This window comes from Cetorhinus maximus, chromosome 16 (assembly GCF_964194155.1).
Source record: "Cetorhinus maximus chromosome 16, sCetMax3.hap1.1, whole genome shotgun sequence".
NCBI classification, from domain to species: Eukaryota; Metazoa; Chordata; class Chondrichthyes; order Lamniformes; family Cetorhinidae; genus Cetorhinus; species Cetorhinus maximus.
Window position 1 is genome coordinate 77,079,261 of NC_135894.1, and position 18,348 is coordinate 77,097,608.

An 18,348-nucleotide genomic window follows, 5' to 3' on the forward strand; every position below is an offset into this window, starting at 1 on the left:
AGGGAGATGGCGAATGAATTAAATGGATATATGGCCTTCACTATAGAGGACACAAGTAACATCCGGAAATAGCTGTAAATCAGGAAATGGAAGGGAGGAACTCAGGGGAAAATTACAATCACCAGGAAAGTGGTATTGAGCAAATTGTTGGGGCCATGGGCTGACAAATCCCCAGGCCCAGGTGGACCTCACCCTAAGAAGTGGCTAGTGAGATAGTTGATGCACTGGTTTTAATTTTACAAAATTCCCTAGATTCAGGGAAGGCTGCACTTAGATTGGAAAACAGCAAATGTAACTGTTTTATTCAAAAGGGAGGAGACAGAAAACTGGAAACTCTAGGCCAGTTAGCCTAACATCTGTCATAGGGAAAAAGTTTGAAGCTATTGTTAAAGATGTTATAGCAGGGCACTTAGAAAATTCAAGGCAATCGGGCAGAGTCAACATGGTTTTGTAAAAGGGAAATCATGTTTAGCCAATATATTGGAGTTCTTTGAAGGAGTCCCATGTGCTGTGGATAAAGGGGAACAGGTGGATGTACTGTACTTAGATTTCTAGAAAGCATTTGATAAAGTGCACATCAAAGGTTATTGCAGAAAATTAAAAGCTCGTGGTGTAGGGGGTAACATATTGGCATGGATAGAAGATCGGCAAGCTAACGGGAAGCAGAGAGTTAGTAAATAAATGGGTCTTTTTCTGTTTGGCAGGATATGACGAGTGGTGTGCCACAGGGATCAGTGCTGGGTCCTCCTCCACTTTTTACAATTTATGTAAATGACTTGGATGAAGGGACCGGAGGAATGGTTGCTAAATTTTCTAATGACACAAAGATAGGTGATTATCTTTGTGAAGAGGGCATAAGGAGGCTAAAAAGTGTCATAAATAGGTTAAGTGAGTGGTCATACATCTGGCAAATGGAATATAATGTCGGCAAATGTAAAATCGTTCATTTTGGCAGAAAGAATAAAAAAGCTTATTATCTAAATGGTGAGAGATTGCAGAGCTCTAAGGTTCAGAGAGATCTGGATGTCCTAGTACATGAATCACAAAAGGTTAGTATGCAGGTACAGCAGGTAATTAGAAAGCTAATAGTATGTTATCATTTATTGTGAAGGGAATTGATTACAAAAGTAGGGAGGTTATGCTTCAGTTGTACAGGGCATTGGTGAGACCACATCTGGAGTATTGTGTACAGTACTGGCCCCCTTATTTAAAGAAAGATGTAAATGCTTTAGAAGCAGTTCAGAGAAAGTTTACTAGACTAATACCAGGAATGGGCGGGTTGCCTTATAAGGAAAGGCTGGACAGGTTAGGTGTATCCACTGGAATTTAGAAGAGTAAGAGGCGACTTAATTGGAACCTTTAAGACCTTGAGGGGTCTTGACAGGGTGGATGCGGAGAGGATGTTTCCTCTTGTGGGAGAATCTAGAACTAGGGGTCACAGTTTAAAAATAAGGGGTTGCTCATTTAAGACAGATGAGGAGAAATTTTTTCTCTTGGAGGGTTGAGAGTGTTTGGAACTCTCTTCCTCAAAAGGCAGTGGAAGCAGAGTATTTGAATATTTTTAAGGCAGTGCTAGGTAGATTCTTGATTAACAATGGGGTAAAAGGTTATCGGCGGTAGGTAGGAATGTGGGATTCAGGTTACATTCAGATCAGCCATGATCTTATTGAATGGTGGAGCAGGCTCGAGGGACTGAGTGGCCTACTCCTGCTCCTAATTTGTATGTTTGTAGGTTAGTATGACCAAAGGCTCACAGGAATTTGACCACTGTCTTCCTTGTTGCTTCTTTGCTATGTGCATGTATGATATAATATTGACATATCCCTACCTTGGCATTGCGCACATTTGCGAAGTTGAGAGTAATCCCCCAAAAGCCAACTCCCCTGACAAAATATCTTGGAGCAAGAATTTCAGTATGGTATCCTTGAAAGGGGAGGCCTTGCTCCTTCCACTTCTTGCTACCATGTCAGGTATCCAACCCATTCACCACAGGCAATCGCTTCAGGGTGTTTCATGTTAATATGTAAATTACCTGAAGTAAGGTCTCAGCTATGCAACTGGCCCCCTTGCATAAGTGCCTATTTTGTGCCTAACACCAGAAAGTTATTTGAATTGGGAGCGATTAGAGGGCAATAATTTGTCCAGAGGGTCTTATAATCTCCTAAACCATGAAAATAACATGTGTTTACTTTTCTTTCACACATGGTACAGATAGATAGAAACTACATGAGGATGTATTAATAGTTTTGAAGTCTATCTCCTGGTAATTTGGTAGTTTGTTGTATAAGTTACTCTGGCAGTGGCATATTGTCTTGGAGAGTGTGTAAATAATTCTGCTAAATGGGCAATTATTTTTGGCAGGTACTGAGTTTTCCCCCAGTTGGTGGAAGTTTCAGCCAAAGTGAAACTGTCTTAGGAAAAACATTCCTGACTCCTCAGTCTCCTCATCTTCTTTCGGTTGGAAATACTACAGCGATAATTCTTTGGCAATTTACAACCAATCGTACAATGGAGAAATACTGGTTTGAGATTTCCCAGGTATCTGTCACTCTGATCTTGTGGGGTGTGGAGAGCTTTTCAGCTGGTGGAAATGTTTTTGTGGGACCAGGAGAAACATTAGTGCTCCTCCTGGCCCCACAGAAAATTGTTATTTTTAAATAATTGGAGCATGTGTCTAAAAGGATCACTAGTTTGAATCTGTAATGATTGTCACAATATTGAAATGCATCCAAAAATAAATTGTGAAATGGCACCGGAGATTAACAGATGCATGCAATCTTTTGTTAAAGCATTTTGTTGCCCATTAGTGTGTCCTCCTTCTTCTCCTTTAGCTACCGTTCCCTAAGAGGGGCGTTGGCAACCTTTGGATTGGCCATGGTTATGCTTGGCAAAGTACTGCAATGGTAAGCCATTGCCTTCTGCAGTATTTTCTGACCAGGAAACTCTTCTGCTCTTTACCTTCTGCCATCAGGCATACTGGAAAGTTTTACAGGCTGATAACCAACCCATTTGGCCACATTATGCATGCGTCTTCCATGGCCATCAAGTTCTGAAGTGGGACTTGAACCTGGAGCTTCTGGCCTAGGGGTAGAGACGCTACCACTGTGTCACAAGACCTCCCCTTTTAGTGTATTTTGTTCTATATTAATTTTTAATGTTGTTTCTACTACTTTACTGAAAATGTGCTCTTATCGTTAGCAGCTGTTTTAATTGTTTGCTGTGTATTTTTCTTTAACAAGGATGCCAGCAGGGAAACTTGGAAACGAGCACAAATGAACTGCTCCAATAATGGCAATTTCCGTAAGAATGGCAATTTCAGTTGCTTTATTCTAGATCTTCATCCATCGAGAATATATGCACTGAGAGCAGTCATTACTTACAAAACAAACATTTCATGTGCATCTGCTGTGCAGGTACTTGAGACAAAAGGTAATAATGTGATCGAAATCAGTTGTTCTAAAAAAAAATGGTACTTTGATTCAATGTGAAATGCCCTGAAATGTGTTAGGTTTTTAATGTTGTACTATTTTGAAGATATTTTGAAAATATGCAATCTTTTGCAACTGGGGGACAGTGGAGTAGTGGTAATGTCACTGGACTTGTAATCCAAAGGTCCAGGCTTATGTTCTGAGGTTCAAATCCCACCGTGGCAGCTGGTGGAATTTAACTTGAATTATTAATCTGGAATTGAAAACATGAAACCATTGTCAATTGTCATGAAAACCTGTCTGGTTCACAAATGTCTTTTAGGGAAGGAAATCTGCTGCATCTGGCCTACATGTGACTCCAGACCCACATCCATGTGGGTGACTCTTAAACTGCTCTCTGAAGTGGTGTGGCAAGCTGCTCAAGGGCAATTAGGGATAGGCAACAAATGCCAGCCCTGCCAGCAATGCCCACATCCCATGAAAGAATAGAAAAAGACAGAATACTGTGGTAAACCATAGTGTTATAACATGAATAATTAATATATATAAGTAACCTGAAAAGCTTTTTGAAAGTTTCAAAGATACAGTCATCAAATAAAACGTTTTATTTGAGATTGCATGTTTTAAACCAATTTGTAAACATCTCTATTTTCAGCAGTTGCTGTAAACCAACATTTTATGAGCTATCTGCTCTGTTCATGTACAGCAGAATCAGAGGTAACTTGGCAATGCTTTTATTTTTGGCAACATGTTCTACTTCGTTGGTCCAAGTCTTTTCTTTTACCAAATTGTTCTGTTAAAATGGCTTTATTTACAAAATTATTTTAAATAAAATTTTGACTTTTTTTATTGATGAACATGTTGCGGGTAACTCTTACCTTCAACACTTGGGTGATAAACTAGCGGAATGGATTTCCCACTCATTATAGAACCTGCCCAATTTTAATTTCCTTTGAAATCAAGTAGTGAAAATGAAAATTGACCCTTCATTAATGTTCAAACAAATTTAACTTGCCTCAACATCCGAGTATTTGTTCAGTGGGCAGTTTAGCTTGTATTTGTGTAGTGAGAGTGATGGGAGAAGGCAATCTTGATGCTTTGCAACCTATTTTAACCCCTTTTCTAATTTCCAAATCCCCAAGTTGCTGTGGTTAGATTTGCAGTTCTATTCTCTGGATTAGAACGCTAGTAATATAACCATTGCCTGACTGTACCTGTGGTCTTTTTCTTGATTTTACAAGAATGAGGCCCCCAGTTTTAGGTTTCTTTTTAGTTATTTACATAGTCCTCCTGCCCACCTGCTGGAAGGCCCCTGGAAATGCTATTGTGAAATTGCCTTCTAACAAGTCCATGGGCAACATTTTACCCCCCGTCGGAGGGGGATGTGCGGGAGTGGGCGCGAGCGGGCGGGTTCCTGATCGGTGACCCCCGTTTGGGGGCGTGCCGCCGTTTTACGTGGGTGGGCCAATTAAGGCCCGCCCTGCATGATGTTCCATCGGAAGTGCTGTGCGCCGCCTGTGCAGGCGGGGGGGGGATTCCCTGAGCCAGGAGTGCACTCTTTTGCGCATGCGCGCGGAAGAGCGCACAGATCTCCCTGAGGCAAAGTGCCGCCTCAGGGAGATCGCTGGAAGTTTCAAAAATTTTTAGAAGTGTGAAAAAAAAAATTCCTGGCATCCCGTCATGTGACGCTGTCAGATGAGTTGGGACGTCAATTTCTTTTATTCCAACATTTTGTAAACATTTAAAATCCCACATGAAACCTCATCCCGCCCATGGATGAGGTTTCACGCTTTTTCAGAAGCCCACCTGGGCTCCCGGCCTGCCCGTCAGCCTTAAGGTTGGACGGGCAGGTCCATTGATTACCTCAATTACTTTATTAATGGCCTTAAGTGGCCATTGACAGGCCGGCGGGTGTGCAGTCAACTCGGCTCCGCGTGCGCTGACCTGGAAATGTAAATGATGTGGAGTGACATCGGGACACCCGCCCGACGTCAGCCCGCATCATTTTATGCGTTGGCGAGCAGAGCCCCCCCGCCCCCCTGCTCACCGACCGGAAGATGCAGCCCCATAAGTTCCGCTTTTGGTTGCCTCTCTTGTCCACTTCTCTGTCACCCAGAGGTGAAGTGACTGGCCTCTGCTTGCTACCTTCCTGTGGTGGTACAGTAAGGATTGGGAATATAGTGAGCCAGTGTTTTGATGCTCTAAGCTGATGTACCACAAGATTGAATTTTGACTTTATTCTTACTCAGAACACTATGAAGCATCATAGTTTTGTTGTGCTTTTCTGAAAGGCCTAGATGCTGCACTGTTAGATCTTGCCAGGAGAATAGTCCTGCAAAATTACACATTTCTGGACTAAAGGCACCTGAATTAATCATGCTGGTATTGGCACCTTAATAATGGATTATTTAGGAATATTATTGTAACTTTTGTTGAAGACTTAATATTGATAGTAGTAGTAATAGTATCATTTATGCCATGATGAGGTATTTATATTTCACTGAAAATATTGTGATTATCAGAACTGTTCTTTGTTTATAGCTGGTGTACCAGGAAAACCAGGTACACCATATACCATCCATGATGATATCAACTGGATTAAAGCAGATGATAATGGGAATAATATAACACACTACATTCTGCAGGCCCAGTAAGTTCATAACTTTGCTATTATGGGTGACAAGAATCACTTTGAAGTGTAAAGCTGATTATATATGATTCTCATGAACATTATGAAGCCATGCACCCTGAAAGTGATGCATAATTATACAAGTTGAATCCTTGTTAATATATGTCCGGCCTCTGGATACTTATTTATTGATTTATTTTTAATTTAGTCATGTGGGCTTCGCTGGCTAGGTCAGCATTTATTGCCCATCCTTAATTGTCCTTGAGAAGGTGGTGGTGAGCTGCCTTCTTGAACTGCTGCAGTCCATGTGGCATAGGTACATCCACAGTGCTGTTAGGGAGGGAGTTCCAGGATTTTGACCCAGTGACAGCGAAGGAATGGCAATATATTTCCGAGTCAGGATGGTGAGTGACTTGGAGGACAACCATGTATCCACGTATCTGCTGTCATTGTTCTTCTAGATGGTAGTGATTGTGATTTGGAAGGTGCTGTTTTAAGGAGGCTTGGTGAGTCTGAGACCGGGCGTACCCTCTCCAAGGCACACTCCGGGACCCCTCAGAAGTCCCACACAATGACCCTGTGGGAATTGCCTGGGAAGTTTGAATTTCTGTTGGGAAATTCTCCTGCTCCCTGGGACCCTCTGAAAATGTCTCCAACTCTGAGTTAGAGTTCGGACAGTTCCAACTTACTTACCTGGGTAGTTACCCAGGAAATGTTGGACAGATTAAAACCTAGACTCCCCCCTGAGCCCACTGACCCCACCTGACCTGACCCAGCCTCACCCCCCGACTCACCCCCCCCAACACCTTCTGACTCGAATTGACTAGCACTAACTACCGGACTCTCCAACTCCCCACCCCGACCTGATCTGACTTCCAATCAGCCCCCACCACCCGACTTCCTAACCACCCCCCTCCCAATTCTCTGACTCCCCCTACCCAGCTGACTCTCACCTCCAGCCTCTGACTGCCCCCCCGACACTACTTAAGCAGCCCCATTCACTCGCTCCGCCCTGACCCAACCTCATCACCTGACTCCCCCCTGGTTCTCCCCATCACGCGACTCCCCTCGGATCCTCTGACACCCCCCCACTGACCCTTCAACTCTCGCTGCCGACCCAACCTCGCCACACTGCCCCCTTACCACTTATCTTACCCACGCTACTCACCTGCCACCTTGCCTCCTTACTCACTAACCTTACCTACCCTACCCTCGTAGCCTCCCTGCCTCCTTACCACTCTACCTCCTTACCTTTTCTCCATGGCCTTTCAAAGAAGCTTTGCGGCATTTAAACTCTTTACTTACCAGAATACGGCAGCCAGTGCCATAAAAATGGTAATGGCTTTTGCACAGATTCTCTGCGGTGCTCCTTCCGAAGTTCCCTGTGCTGACTTGAGTTCTGCAGGATCCTCCATCGGAAGAGCGGCTGAAAAATCGGAGAAAGTAAGTGTGTATGTTTTTTGTCTGATTGGGGTTGGAAATAAGGGTTCCAATCCTGAATGGAAGATTCAGGCCATTATATTGGATCAGGCTTTTTACCATTATAAAAAGAAAATTGCAAATGTTTGTGACACAGCTAATTGAATGTTTATTTAGCAGAGGCAACAGAGATGATGACTTAAAAATTATATATTGTGTTCAGAATAATTTGGTGTGTTTAGGTAAAACTTGACATTGGAAATGTGGCCTATAAATTTAAAATTGCATCAATTGAGCATACTTGAAATGAGCGAATGAAAGTTGCTGCAGTCCCAGAGGACCATAGGCTGCTCTCTCATTAGAGAGACGTGACAGCTGGTGAGTTTAACCTGAGGGTTACCTCAGGTGAGGGTCAAAGCTGAGAAAGTGGTGCCTTTGTGGATGACCTCAGCTGAGATGGGAATTGAACCCATGCTGTTGGTGTGACTGCATCACAGGCCAGCTGTCCAGCCAACTGAGCTAACCGGCCACCACCACCAATGCCTGCCCCCGCCCCCACCCCCACAAACCTGAAAGATATGAATTAAGCTGAAAATCCTACTTATTCACAGTTGAGTGTGTAAATACTAATTCCATTCTGCTTTTGGTTGCAGTTTTGGAAAATGCTGACCCCTCTAGTTCATTTTGTTAATGATCTTAATAGAAGTGAAACATCAATCAACCCTGTTCTCGCTTGTTTTAATATTGATTCTGCAATTTTGATTTCTCAATGAACTAGATTAAGTGAGTTTGAGCAGTGTTGTTCTAGTTCCTGGTGGCTTTGGAGCCACAGCATAATTATGTTCTAGATTAGGTATTCTCATTTAAAGACACAGTTTAGGAAAGTATCATAATTGTGCAATAGAAATGGGGGAGGGGGGAAAGGTTTTGATAAGGTATATTGTTGAGGTAGAATAAAGGGAACTTTGCATCTTACTGTGATATACTTGACACTCAGATTGCATTTCCAAGATGGGCATTAATTTCCTCACCACTGATGAGCTAAAAAAGATGAGATTCCAATAGTTGTCCAAGATGCTATTATTACCTGAGCCTTGACAATGAGAGAGATTTTGAAGCCTCTCACTATAGAGTGCAACTGGCAACAAGGAACCTCGACACAGCAACACGCAAGTTAGACAGATCCTTGAACTACAAGGAGTCCAGGGTTATGGGGACAGGCAGTAAGGTCCACTTAAGGCCACAATCAGCTAAATTGCTCATGTTTGCTTCATGATCTTTCTCTCTTTTCACCAAGAAGAACGGCAGAAGAACTAACTGAAAGAAAATGCATAGGTACTGCAGCAACCTTGTGTCAATGCTTGATTTTTAAAATCTACTCAAATGAGTGCCGTCTTCATTTAACTAGGCCTTCAATCTCCTTGCTAAATATTGTTGTAAGAGGCTGCCCAGTCACGCTAGATTTCACTTTTTCACCAGACCCATAAACTCAGTGGTATCGATCAGCAGTGTTAGTGTCTAATAGGTTCTGTTTAATGAACGATAAATCCCAGTATTTGAAGGTAATAAGGTGAACAGGTGCTGGGTGTTGATTTGTTAATTATAAACAATTGTATCTAAGGAAGAGTTAGCCAGCACTGGCTGCCTGGTGAGTTAGAGGGAAGAAGTTCGCTCTGTAGCGGGCAATAAAATTCTCTACTTAAGCATCCTAGCCTCTGTGTATCCTTCACATCTAGGCTTGGGTGGTAACCAACATTGGTAGCAGAGAATGGTTGTCTGAAAGTGAAGATTGGAGACTGAGATTTACTTCCAGACTGAAGGTTAAAATTGCAGTTAATTTTGATTTGAGGGAAGACTGTAATTGGAAGCTCTTTGAAGAAAGATGACTGAAGCCAGGTGTAAAATGGCAAGCTTTGAGTTTCCACCACTGTTTTGTGAAATGGAACCTGATGATCAATGGAAAAGTGACATTGAGGTATGGACATGGGTTACGTCTCTACCGAAAAGAAAGCAAAGGGTAGCTCTGGCTCTCTCGCTTCCTGCCAGGAGCAAAATCCACCGCAAAGTGTTCTCGTAACTAGACACTTAGGACCTGAACAATGATGAAAGTTTGGACAACCTCTTAAAATTCATGGATAAAATTTATGTGAAAGGTGACTTACTGAGTGCCTATGAGGCTTGGTTGGACTTTGACATTTTTAGAAAAATGAATGATTCATCAATAGAAGAATACATCATGGAGTTTAAGCAATTATATGTGAGATTTCAGCAATTTTGCATGGAAATTCCAAAGTCAGTACTTGCCTTTAAATTATTGGACTGCACTAGAATATCAAATATGAATGGGCTCTTGGTTCTAACCGGAGTTAGATTTCAAAGAGAGAGAAATGCTTATGGATCAAGTGTCCGAAGCCGTAAATAAAAATTCTGGGAAAGCATTCATTTCTCGTCACTTTTATGGTGCAAATGGGCTCTTTGACAGTAACACCAAAGATGCAGGATACAATGCTAGCAATTGTCTGTACGACAAAAGAATTACAACCAATGGGTACGAGGACAGAGACCCTTTTGGGAGCTATAACAGATGGTGGAAATTAGGCAATAATGGAAGGAGGATGAATCCCAGGAATAACCAAGGGGTGGTCAAGTGCTTCAGATGCGGATCTAAGCATCATTATGCGTTGAATTGCCCGGAAACGAAAGGCATAGTTTTTGAGACAACACATGATGACTAATGGGAAACAAAACGGCAGGTTAGCATGTGGGGGGGTGGATTCAACTTCATGGAAAATTATGAAAAAATTGAAAAGAAAGGAGAGCCCAGGAGAGGCTATTAAAGTCTCTAGAACACAAAATAGGACAGAATGTTTGGAAAGGGGTAGGAGTGTAACTTCAAGCGCATCAGATAAAGGGAAAACAATGAGAAAGGGGACGGGAAATACAGGACTGAAGGTGTTGTATCTGAATGCACGCAGTATACGAAATAAGGTAAATGAGCTTGTGGCGCAGATTGAAATTGGCAGGTATGATCTGGTGGACATCATGGAGACTGGGAGCTAAATATCCAAGGATATACATCCTATCAAAAAGATAGGCAGGTTGGCAGAGGGGTTGGGGTTGTTTTGTTAGTAAGAAATGAAATTAAATCGATAGCAAGAAATGACGTAGTGTCATATGATGTAGAATCTGTGTGGGTAGAGTTGAGGAACCGCAAAGGTAAAAAAACCATAATGGGAGTTATGTACAGGCCTCCGAACAGTAGTTAGGATGTGGGGCACAAGATACACCAGGAGATAGAAAAGGCGTGTAAGAAAGGCAAGGTTACAGTGATCATGGGGGATTTCAATATGCAGGTAGACTGGGAAAATCAGGTTGGTAGTGGATCTCAAGAAAAGGAATTTGTGGAATGTCTACGAGATGGCTTTTTGGAGCAGCTTGTGTTGGAGCCCACTAAGGAACAGGCAATTCTAGATTTAGTGATGCGTAATGAGGCAGATTTGATAAGAGAGCTTAAGGTGAAGGAACCCTTAGGAGGAAGTGACCATAATATGATAGAATTTATCCTGCAATTTGAGAGGAAAAAGCTGGAATCAGATGTAACGGTATTACAGTTGAATAAAGGCAACTAGAGAGGCATGAGGGAGAAGCTGGCCAGAATTGACTGGGAGATGAGCCTAGCAGGAAAGACAGTGGAACAGCAATGGCAGGAGTTTCTGGGAGTAATTTGGGAGACACAGCAAAAATTCATCCCTAGGAAGAAGAAGCATACTAAAGGGAGGACGAGGCAACCATGGCTGACAAGGGAAGTCAGGGACAACATAAAAGCTAAAGAGAAAGCATACAACGTGGTGAAGTTCAGTGGGAAACCAGGGGATTGGGAAGCCTACAAAGACCAACAGAGGACAACTAAAAAAGAAATAAGGAGGGAGAAGATTAAATATGAGGGTAAACTAGCCAGTAATATAAAAGAAGATTGCAAGAGTTTTTTTAGATATATAAAGGGTAAGAGAGAGGCAAAAGTGGACATTGGGCCGCTGGAAAATGATGCTGGAGAAGTAGTAGTGGGGAACAAAGAAATGGCAGAGGAACTGAATAGGTACATTGCGTCAGTCTTCACGGTGGAAGACATGAGTAACATCCCCAAAGTTCAAGAGAGTCGGGGGGCAGAGGTGAGTATGGTGGCCATTACCAAGGAGAAGGTGCTAGGAAAATGAAAGGTCTGAAGGTGGATAAATCACCTGAACCAGATGGATTACACCCCAGAGTTCTGAAGGAGATAGCTGAAGAGATAGTGGAGGCGTTAGTGGTGATCTTTCAGGAATCACTGGAGTCAGGGAGGGTCCCAGAGGACTGGAAAATTGCTAATGTAACCCCCTTGTTTAAGAAGGGAGTGAGGCAAAAGACGGGAAATTACAGGCCGATTAGCCTGACCTCGGTCGTTGGTAAGATTTTAGAGTCCATTATTAAGGATGAGATTTCAGAATACTTGGAAGTGAATGCTAAAGTAGGGCAAAGTCAGTGTGGTTTCATCAAGGGGAGGTCATGCCTGACAAATCTGTTAGAATTCTTTGAGGAGGTAATGAGTAGGTTAGACAAAGGAGAGCCAATGGATGTTATCTACTTGGACTTCCAGAAGGCCTTTGACAAGGAGCCGCACAGGAGGCTGCTGAGTAAGATAACAGCCCATGATGTTAGAGGCAAGGTACTAGCATGGATAGAAGATTGGCTGTCTGGCAGGAGGCAGAGAGTTGGGATAAGGGGGTCCTTCTCAGGATGGCGGCCGGTGACTAGTGGAGTTCCGCAGGGGTCAGTGTTGGGACCACAACTTTTCACTTTATACATTAATGATCTAGATGAAGGAACTGAGGGCATCCTGGCTAAGTTTGCAGATGATACAAAGATAGGTGGAGGGACAGGTAGTATTGAGGAGGCGAGGAGGCTGCAGAAGGATTTGGACCGGTTAGGAGAATGGGCGAAGAAGTGGCAGATGGAATACAATGTGGGGAAGTGTGAGGTCATGCACTTTGGTAGGAAGAATAGAGGCATAGACTATTTTCTAAATGGGGAGAGAATTCAGAAATCTGGAGTGCAAAGGGACTTGGGAGTCCTAGTCCAGGATTCTCTTAAGGTTAACTTACAGTTGAGTCAGTGGTTAGGAAGGCAAATACAATGTTGGCATTTATTTTGAGACGACTAGAATATAAAAGCAGTGATGTGCTGCTGAGGCTTTATAAGGCTCTGGTCAGACCACATTTAGAATATTGTGAGCAATTTTGGGCCCCATATCTCAGGAAGGATGTTCTGGCCCTGGAGAGGGTCCAGAGGAGGTTCACGAGAACGATCCCAGGAATGAAAGGCTTAACATATGAGGAATGTTTGAGGACTCTGGGTCTATACTCGATGGAGTTTAGAAGGATGAGGGGGGATCTGGTTGAAACTTACAGAATACTGAAAGGCCTGGATAGAGTGGATGTGGGGAAGAAGTTTCCATTAGTAGGAGAGACTAGGACCTGAGGGCACAGCCTCAGAGTAAAGGGAAGACCTTTTAGAACAGAGATGAGGAGAAACTTCTTTAGCCAGAGAGTGGTGAATCTATGGAATTCATTGCCACAGAAGGCTGTGGAGGCCAGGTCATTGAGTGTATTTAAGACCGAGTTAGATAGGCTCTTGATTGATAAGGGGATCAAAGGTTACGGGGAGAAGGCGGGAGAATGGGGTTGAGAAACTTATCAGCCATGATTGAATGGTGGAGCAGACTCGATGAGCCGAATGGCCTAATTTCTGTTCCTATCTCTTATGGTCTTATGGACATCCAAGGTACGGAAGGTGAGGAGGATGATACCGACCAATCAGAAGGAATTGTATTAGTTACCAAAAACTTCAGTCCAGTAATGAGTATCCTAGTCGCAGATTCATTATTTATTCGCGCAGTTCTAGATGGTGGGTGTGGAGTGCACTGGCTGAACTGTTAGATGGATTCTTCAAGTAAGAAAGACCGGAGTAAAGTCAAAGAATATGACAGTTCTACTTACTTCCGATTTGGCGATAGTAATATGTTGAAATCACTAAAAAGAATAGTAATTCCTTGTAAAATAGCAGGGGTACTGACGTGTTATTGAGTGAAATACCTTTACTGTTAAGTAAACCTTCAATGAGAAAGGCCCAAATGAGGTTCAACATGGAGCATATTCGACCAAGCCTCATAGGCATTATGACACAATTTGAAAATTCTCACTGCTTTTGAAAATGGAGCATTCAAAGGAGCTCTAATTTCAAGTTTCAATAGATGGAAGTTAAAAATGTTTTGTTTTAACAGGAATTCCAAAAATGAGACAGGCCTACAGCGATTCAACAACTCAGATGAATGGATCACACTCTATCAGGGATCTTGCAGTAATATTATCTGTACTTGGCATAATGAGCACTTGAGTGGGTTTTATCGTACGAGAGTTGTGGCAGTTAATGGCATCGGCATGGGTGAATTCAGTGACACAAGTGGGGAAATCCTCATGAAGCTTTATGGTGAGAAATTATACTGTGTTTTAGGTCATAGACATTATTAAAAAAATTTACAAAGGAACTTTCCAAATTGATAAATTAGTATAGAAATCAAAGTTTCATTAAAGCATTTTTTGTTGTTAAATGGTGAAAACTATTATTTATGTATGCAATCTCATGTGGTGGCTGCAGAACCTTATCTCCTGTTTTGCTTCATTTTAGAATTATATTTTGAATGCTGTAAATATTCAGGCTTCTGTCAATGCCTTTTAAGTCAGATGGCAGGATTTAGATGAAATCTGGAACTCACTATATGGGGAACTGTAGACATAAACACACCTTGCCTCTAATCATCATACAGTTATGTGAAATAGTAGTTAGCATCCAGGATTAATTATACTAGAAAATTCAGATTTCGTTAGCTGGCAAGTGTAACTGGGATTTTCATTTGTGTCAGTGATTGTAGAGTGGATGTTTGGAATGTTAGTACTGCAGTGTTACAGCAATAAGGTTATAGTCTAGAAATTTGCTGCCTGCAATATTATCACACAAAAGTTTAATATGCTGGTACAACATTTCTCTGTCTCTTATCTTGACAGAGGAATTAACCTCTTTGACATACTTGGGTTAAAGCCTCATAAAAGAAAATATTGGACAGAAAGATATTACACAAACACCAGAAGCTTGTGGTTGGTGATACTGCAAACAGCAATTTCTAGGCTTATATGGAACTTGATTTTAGTTTTAAACTCCTCATATTCTATTGGTTTTTGGCTTGTCAAACTCTAGTAGTCAGTACAAGTGTATTTTTCTAATTTTAAAAGTTGGCTGTTTGCAGGAAAATTTAAAAAACGACTAATTTTTGTAATCTACTCAAAGTCTGAATTGATCGTTTTCTGCTTTATAAAGGAAATATTTATAACATTGCCTACAAAAGTATTCATATTTCTCAAACATACTAGCGCATGTTTTGTCTACATTTTAATCCAGTGAATATGTTTCAGTTTAAAAGGCCTTTATTGCATTAGAGAGGTATGTAGACTTTGTGTATGCAAAAGTACATCGACATAAGCAAATCTGATATTGAAAAGATTTTGTGTAAACTATCCCATGTTTCAACAGAGCCTCATGAAAACCTTGTCCTGCTAGTTCTAGGACCCGTCTGTGCTACAGTTATAATGGCTGTCTTCTGTATTTCCATAGCAGCTTACGGTGAGTTTGGACTCTCCTTGAAATGTTACATCGGTTACAAGAGAAAATGAGTCATTATAGACTCTTCTTAAAGCCTCCATAGGCTGATATATGTGGCTAGATTTTTGCCTCTTGTGCCTGATGAGAATAGATGTGCAGGGGATTAAAATATCAGCAGTGTGGTACTCACCTTGTATACATTGCACTTGTACCCTGTGCCATTTTAATGGGTGTATTTTGGGCAGGGAGCACTACCCTTGCCTTGGGAAGGCAAGGTTTAATTGAAATGTTAAAGTCTGGTGTCATTCAAATGCCACTGTTATTTTAACCAGGTTTGTGCAGCATGTGCTAGGTACCCATCTTGCCAAGAGAGCTGTATGAGAAGGCTTGAGGGCCAGAAGAGAACCAAATAAGTGGAAATGTTTAATTTTTTTGAATGTTTCTTTGTGGCCAAAAAGAACCATAATGCCTCTTGAGGCACCACAAGTAATTTAAGGCTTCCTCTGAACACAGCTGTCAGGAGCCCTCCACTTTCATCTGTTCTGGTTGTGGCCCCTCCTGTTGAACCTGCTCCTTCCCTGCCAGTTGGCTCAAAGTCATTCTCTCCACGTTCAGGCAATAGTTGGGTCCTGGGTTATGTTACTGAGGTCTGGGCCTTAGATTAGCCCAAGTGGTGATGCCACTGAGTCTGGACAAATGCCCCCAAGCTTGTCTTTCACCCCAGGTTAAAATCAAAGACTAGAGTTTCATTGTTAATAAAAATTCACTTTGCATTATTTAGATATTTCTTTACCAAACTTAATTTTCTTAACATTTGCCAGCCCAAAATGCAAATCATAATAAACAAAAGCGAGATGTAACCACTCTTCACGTGAACTATAATCCGGATTTGGAATTGGCTTGGATCAGAGATATGAATGCATCCGTAATTCAGACAAACATCTGGTATACCTCGAGGTACAATTCAGCTCTTTTTCCTTTCTCCTATATTAGTTTCTATACTATAATTAATAAGAAGCAAGATGCTCTCGTCTCTTGTGTAGTTTTCAGTTCCAATATTGGTGCATGAACTAGTTTATGAATAGTACCATGGATGGAATGTTGATCTTATGCTGGATGACAGGATTGTGAATCCAATGAATTATGGCAGAATTCATCACGTGCTGTTTATGAATATTTGGCATTTATTAACTAATCTTTATTCTGGAGCTAGGCAGGTTGAAGCAAGTGCATTAATCAACAACACTGAATTGTTTATTTATTAGATAAATGTAAATTTATGAGTGGTAGACATGGCGTGGATAACCTGTTGGGTTGTTTTCAGATGTGTAGATTAGGAGGAGGGTCATATTGTGCAGCTGAAGTGAATATTGCTGCCCTCATGTGACTAATAACAATCTCTCAATTGACATTTACATGATGGTGAAAAAGACTTTCTAGAAAATTCTGTGAGCTAGTGCTTCAAAGTTTGTGATTAACACATATAGATTGCTAACAAGTTTAGGGGGTCAGAATTGATTTTTACTTTTAAGGTTCTAAACTGTGAACTTATTTATCTGAAATTCAAAAGTACTCATTATTAATGCCTTTACAATTGGGGTATAGAGGATAAGAATTTGATGAGTAATTCAAGTATTTTTTTCCAGCTGCCTCCCCACACACCTGGAGCTTGAGTCTCTTCCATTGTTTCCAAGAGAGAAACTTACTTTGCTAAATTTTCTTGGTAGTGGAGCATTTGGAGAAGTGTTTGAAGGACAAGCTAAAGATATTTTGGGGCCTGGTAGTGGAGATGTCAAAGTAGCTGTGAAGGTAAGTGTACAATAATATGTGTTTGGTAAGGGGAGAGGAGAGAGACAGAGTACTGCATTGTGTGCCAGGAGATCTCCGGCACACTCTCGCAACCAAAATAAAGAATAAAACTGCAAACGCTGTAAATTTGAAGTAAAAACATAAAATGTTGGAAATACACCAAGTCAGTCTGAAAGAATCCCAGGTGGTTCCATTTGCTGCAGACTCAAACAGAAAAGTTTAGCAGCACGAAGAAAATCCATTGATTCATAAGAATAGGCCTAATATTAAAACTACAAGGTATAACTTGTATTACATTCATCTCCTAGTGTAAAATCTCCCAATTATACCAATCATATCTTTCCCTATTTAGGAACTAAAGCTTGTACTTGGAATGTGTTCAGGCTTAAGTATAAAATCTCAGCTGTTATTTTAGTGTAGCAGTGAGGTAGTGCTACATTGTAAGAGGGTCCATCCTTCAGAATATGTTAATTGAGGTCCAAGCATTGGTTCAGTCAGCATTCAAGATCCCATGGCCTTAGGCAAAGAAAACCCAGAAATTCTCCCAATGTCTAACTTTATTGATACTGTACAGTTAAATAGTCTTCATAGCCCAAAGAACCATTGCCTTTGTTCTGCTGATGGAATGAATGGGTGCAGCACAAATTCTATGGTATATCAAAGTCAAAGAAATGTTTTTCAGTATCTCAGCTACACCTGCATTGAACATTCTTCCCCTAGCCACCAGGTGATGGCTAGGGGAAGAATGATTGCTTGATTGAAGAATGATTGAAGAATAGATTGATTAATGATTCATCTTGATGTTTTATGAAATATGGTAGGACACATTGAATGTCACATTTGCCAAACTAAATAGTTTACTGCACTTCCAAGTGATTTATTGTTTGTGAGGTACTCTGGGAATGTTTGAGAGAGATGTGAGCTGGCACGATACATGTGCAAGCACCATCATTGTGTTTGATGTTTGTTAAGACTAAAGACTCTTGGATAAATTATTCAGCCAACATCAATCGTGTGAAGAATAGATAACTTGGGGTCGGGCAATCAGACAGCTATCTGGATCAATGGATCCCCTTTTACTCTTTACTGTAAGTGATCTTTGGTTCCAGTGCAAATGAAGATGACCAAACTGATGCTGTGAGCTCCCTGTTAACTCTAATAATTGTATGTTGAGGATGAATGTGTTTGAAGCTAGCCTGTACCTTAAATACGGGTTTAATTCCAAGACAACGACATCACAGACTCTCTCAGATGCCCAGCACTGTAACTCTTTCGAGTACATTCACAGTTCTTGACTTTTTTTTTTCCGGGAGTGGGACATGAACCCACAACCTTCTGACTCAAAGGTGAGGGTGCTATGAACTGAGCCACAGC

At 41.5% G+C, this 18,348-nt stretch overlaps 1 protein-coding gene across 1 annotated transcript in view; it reads left to right on the forward strand.

The window, feature by feature from the left end:
- Positions 1–2,364: 2,364 nt before the first annotated feature.
- Positions 2,365–18,348, forward strand: part of LOC144691728 (proto-oncogene tyrosine-protein kinase ROS-like) — a 119,180-nt gene continuing 103,196 nt past the window's right edge. Inside the window, exons 1-7 of the mRNA XM_078560133.1 lie at positions 2,365–2,538; positions 3,240–3,429; positions 5,970–6,078; positions 13,793–13,998; positions 15,097–15,186; positions 15,987–16,122; positions 16,812–16,974. Coding sequence (XP_078416259.1) covers positions 2,509–2,538; positions 3,240–3,429; positions 5,970–6,078; positions 13,793–13,998; positions 15,097–15,186; positions 15,987–16,122; positions 16,812–16,974 — 924 coding nt within the window. The 5' untranslated portion in view covers positions 2,365–2,508. The remainder of the gene's footprint in view (positions 2,539–3,239; positions 3,430–5,969; positions 6,079–13,792; positions 13,999–15,096; positions 15,187–15,986; positions 16,123–16,811; positions 16,975–18,348) is intronic.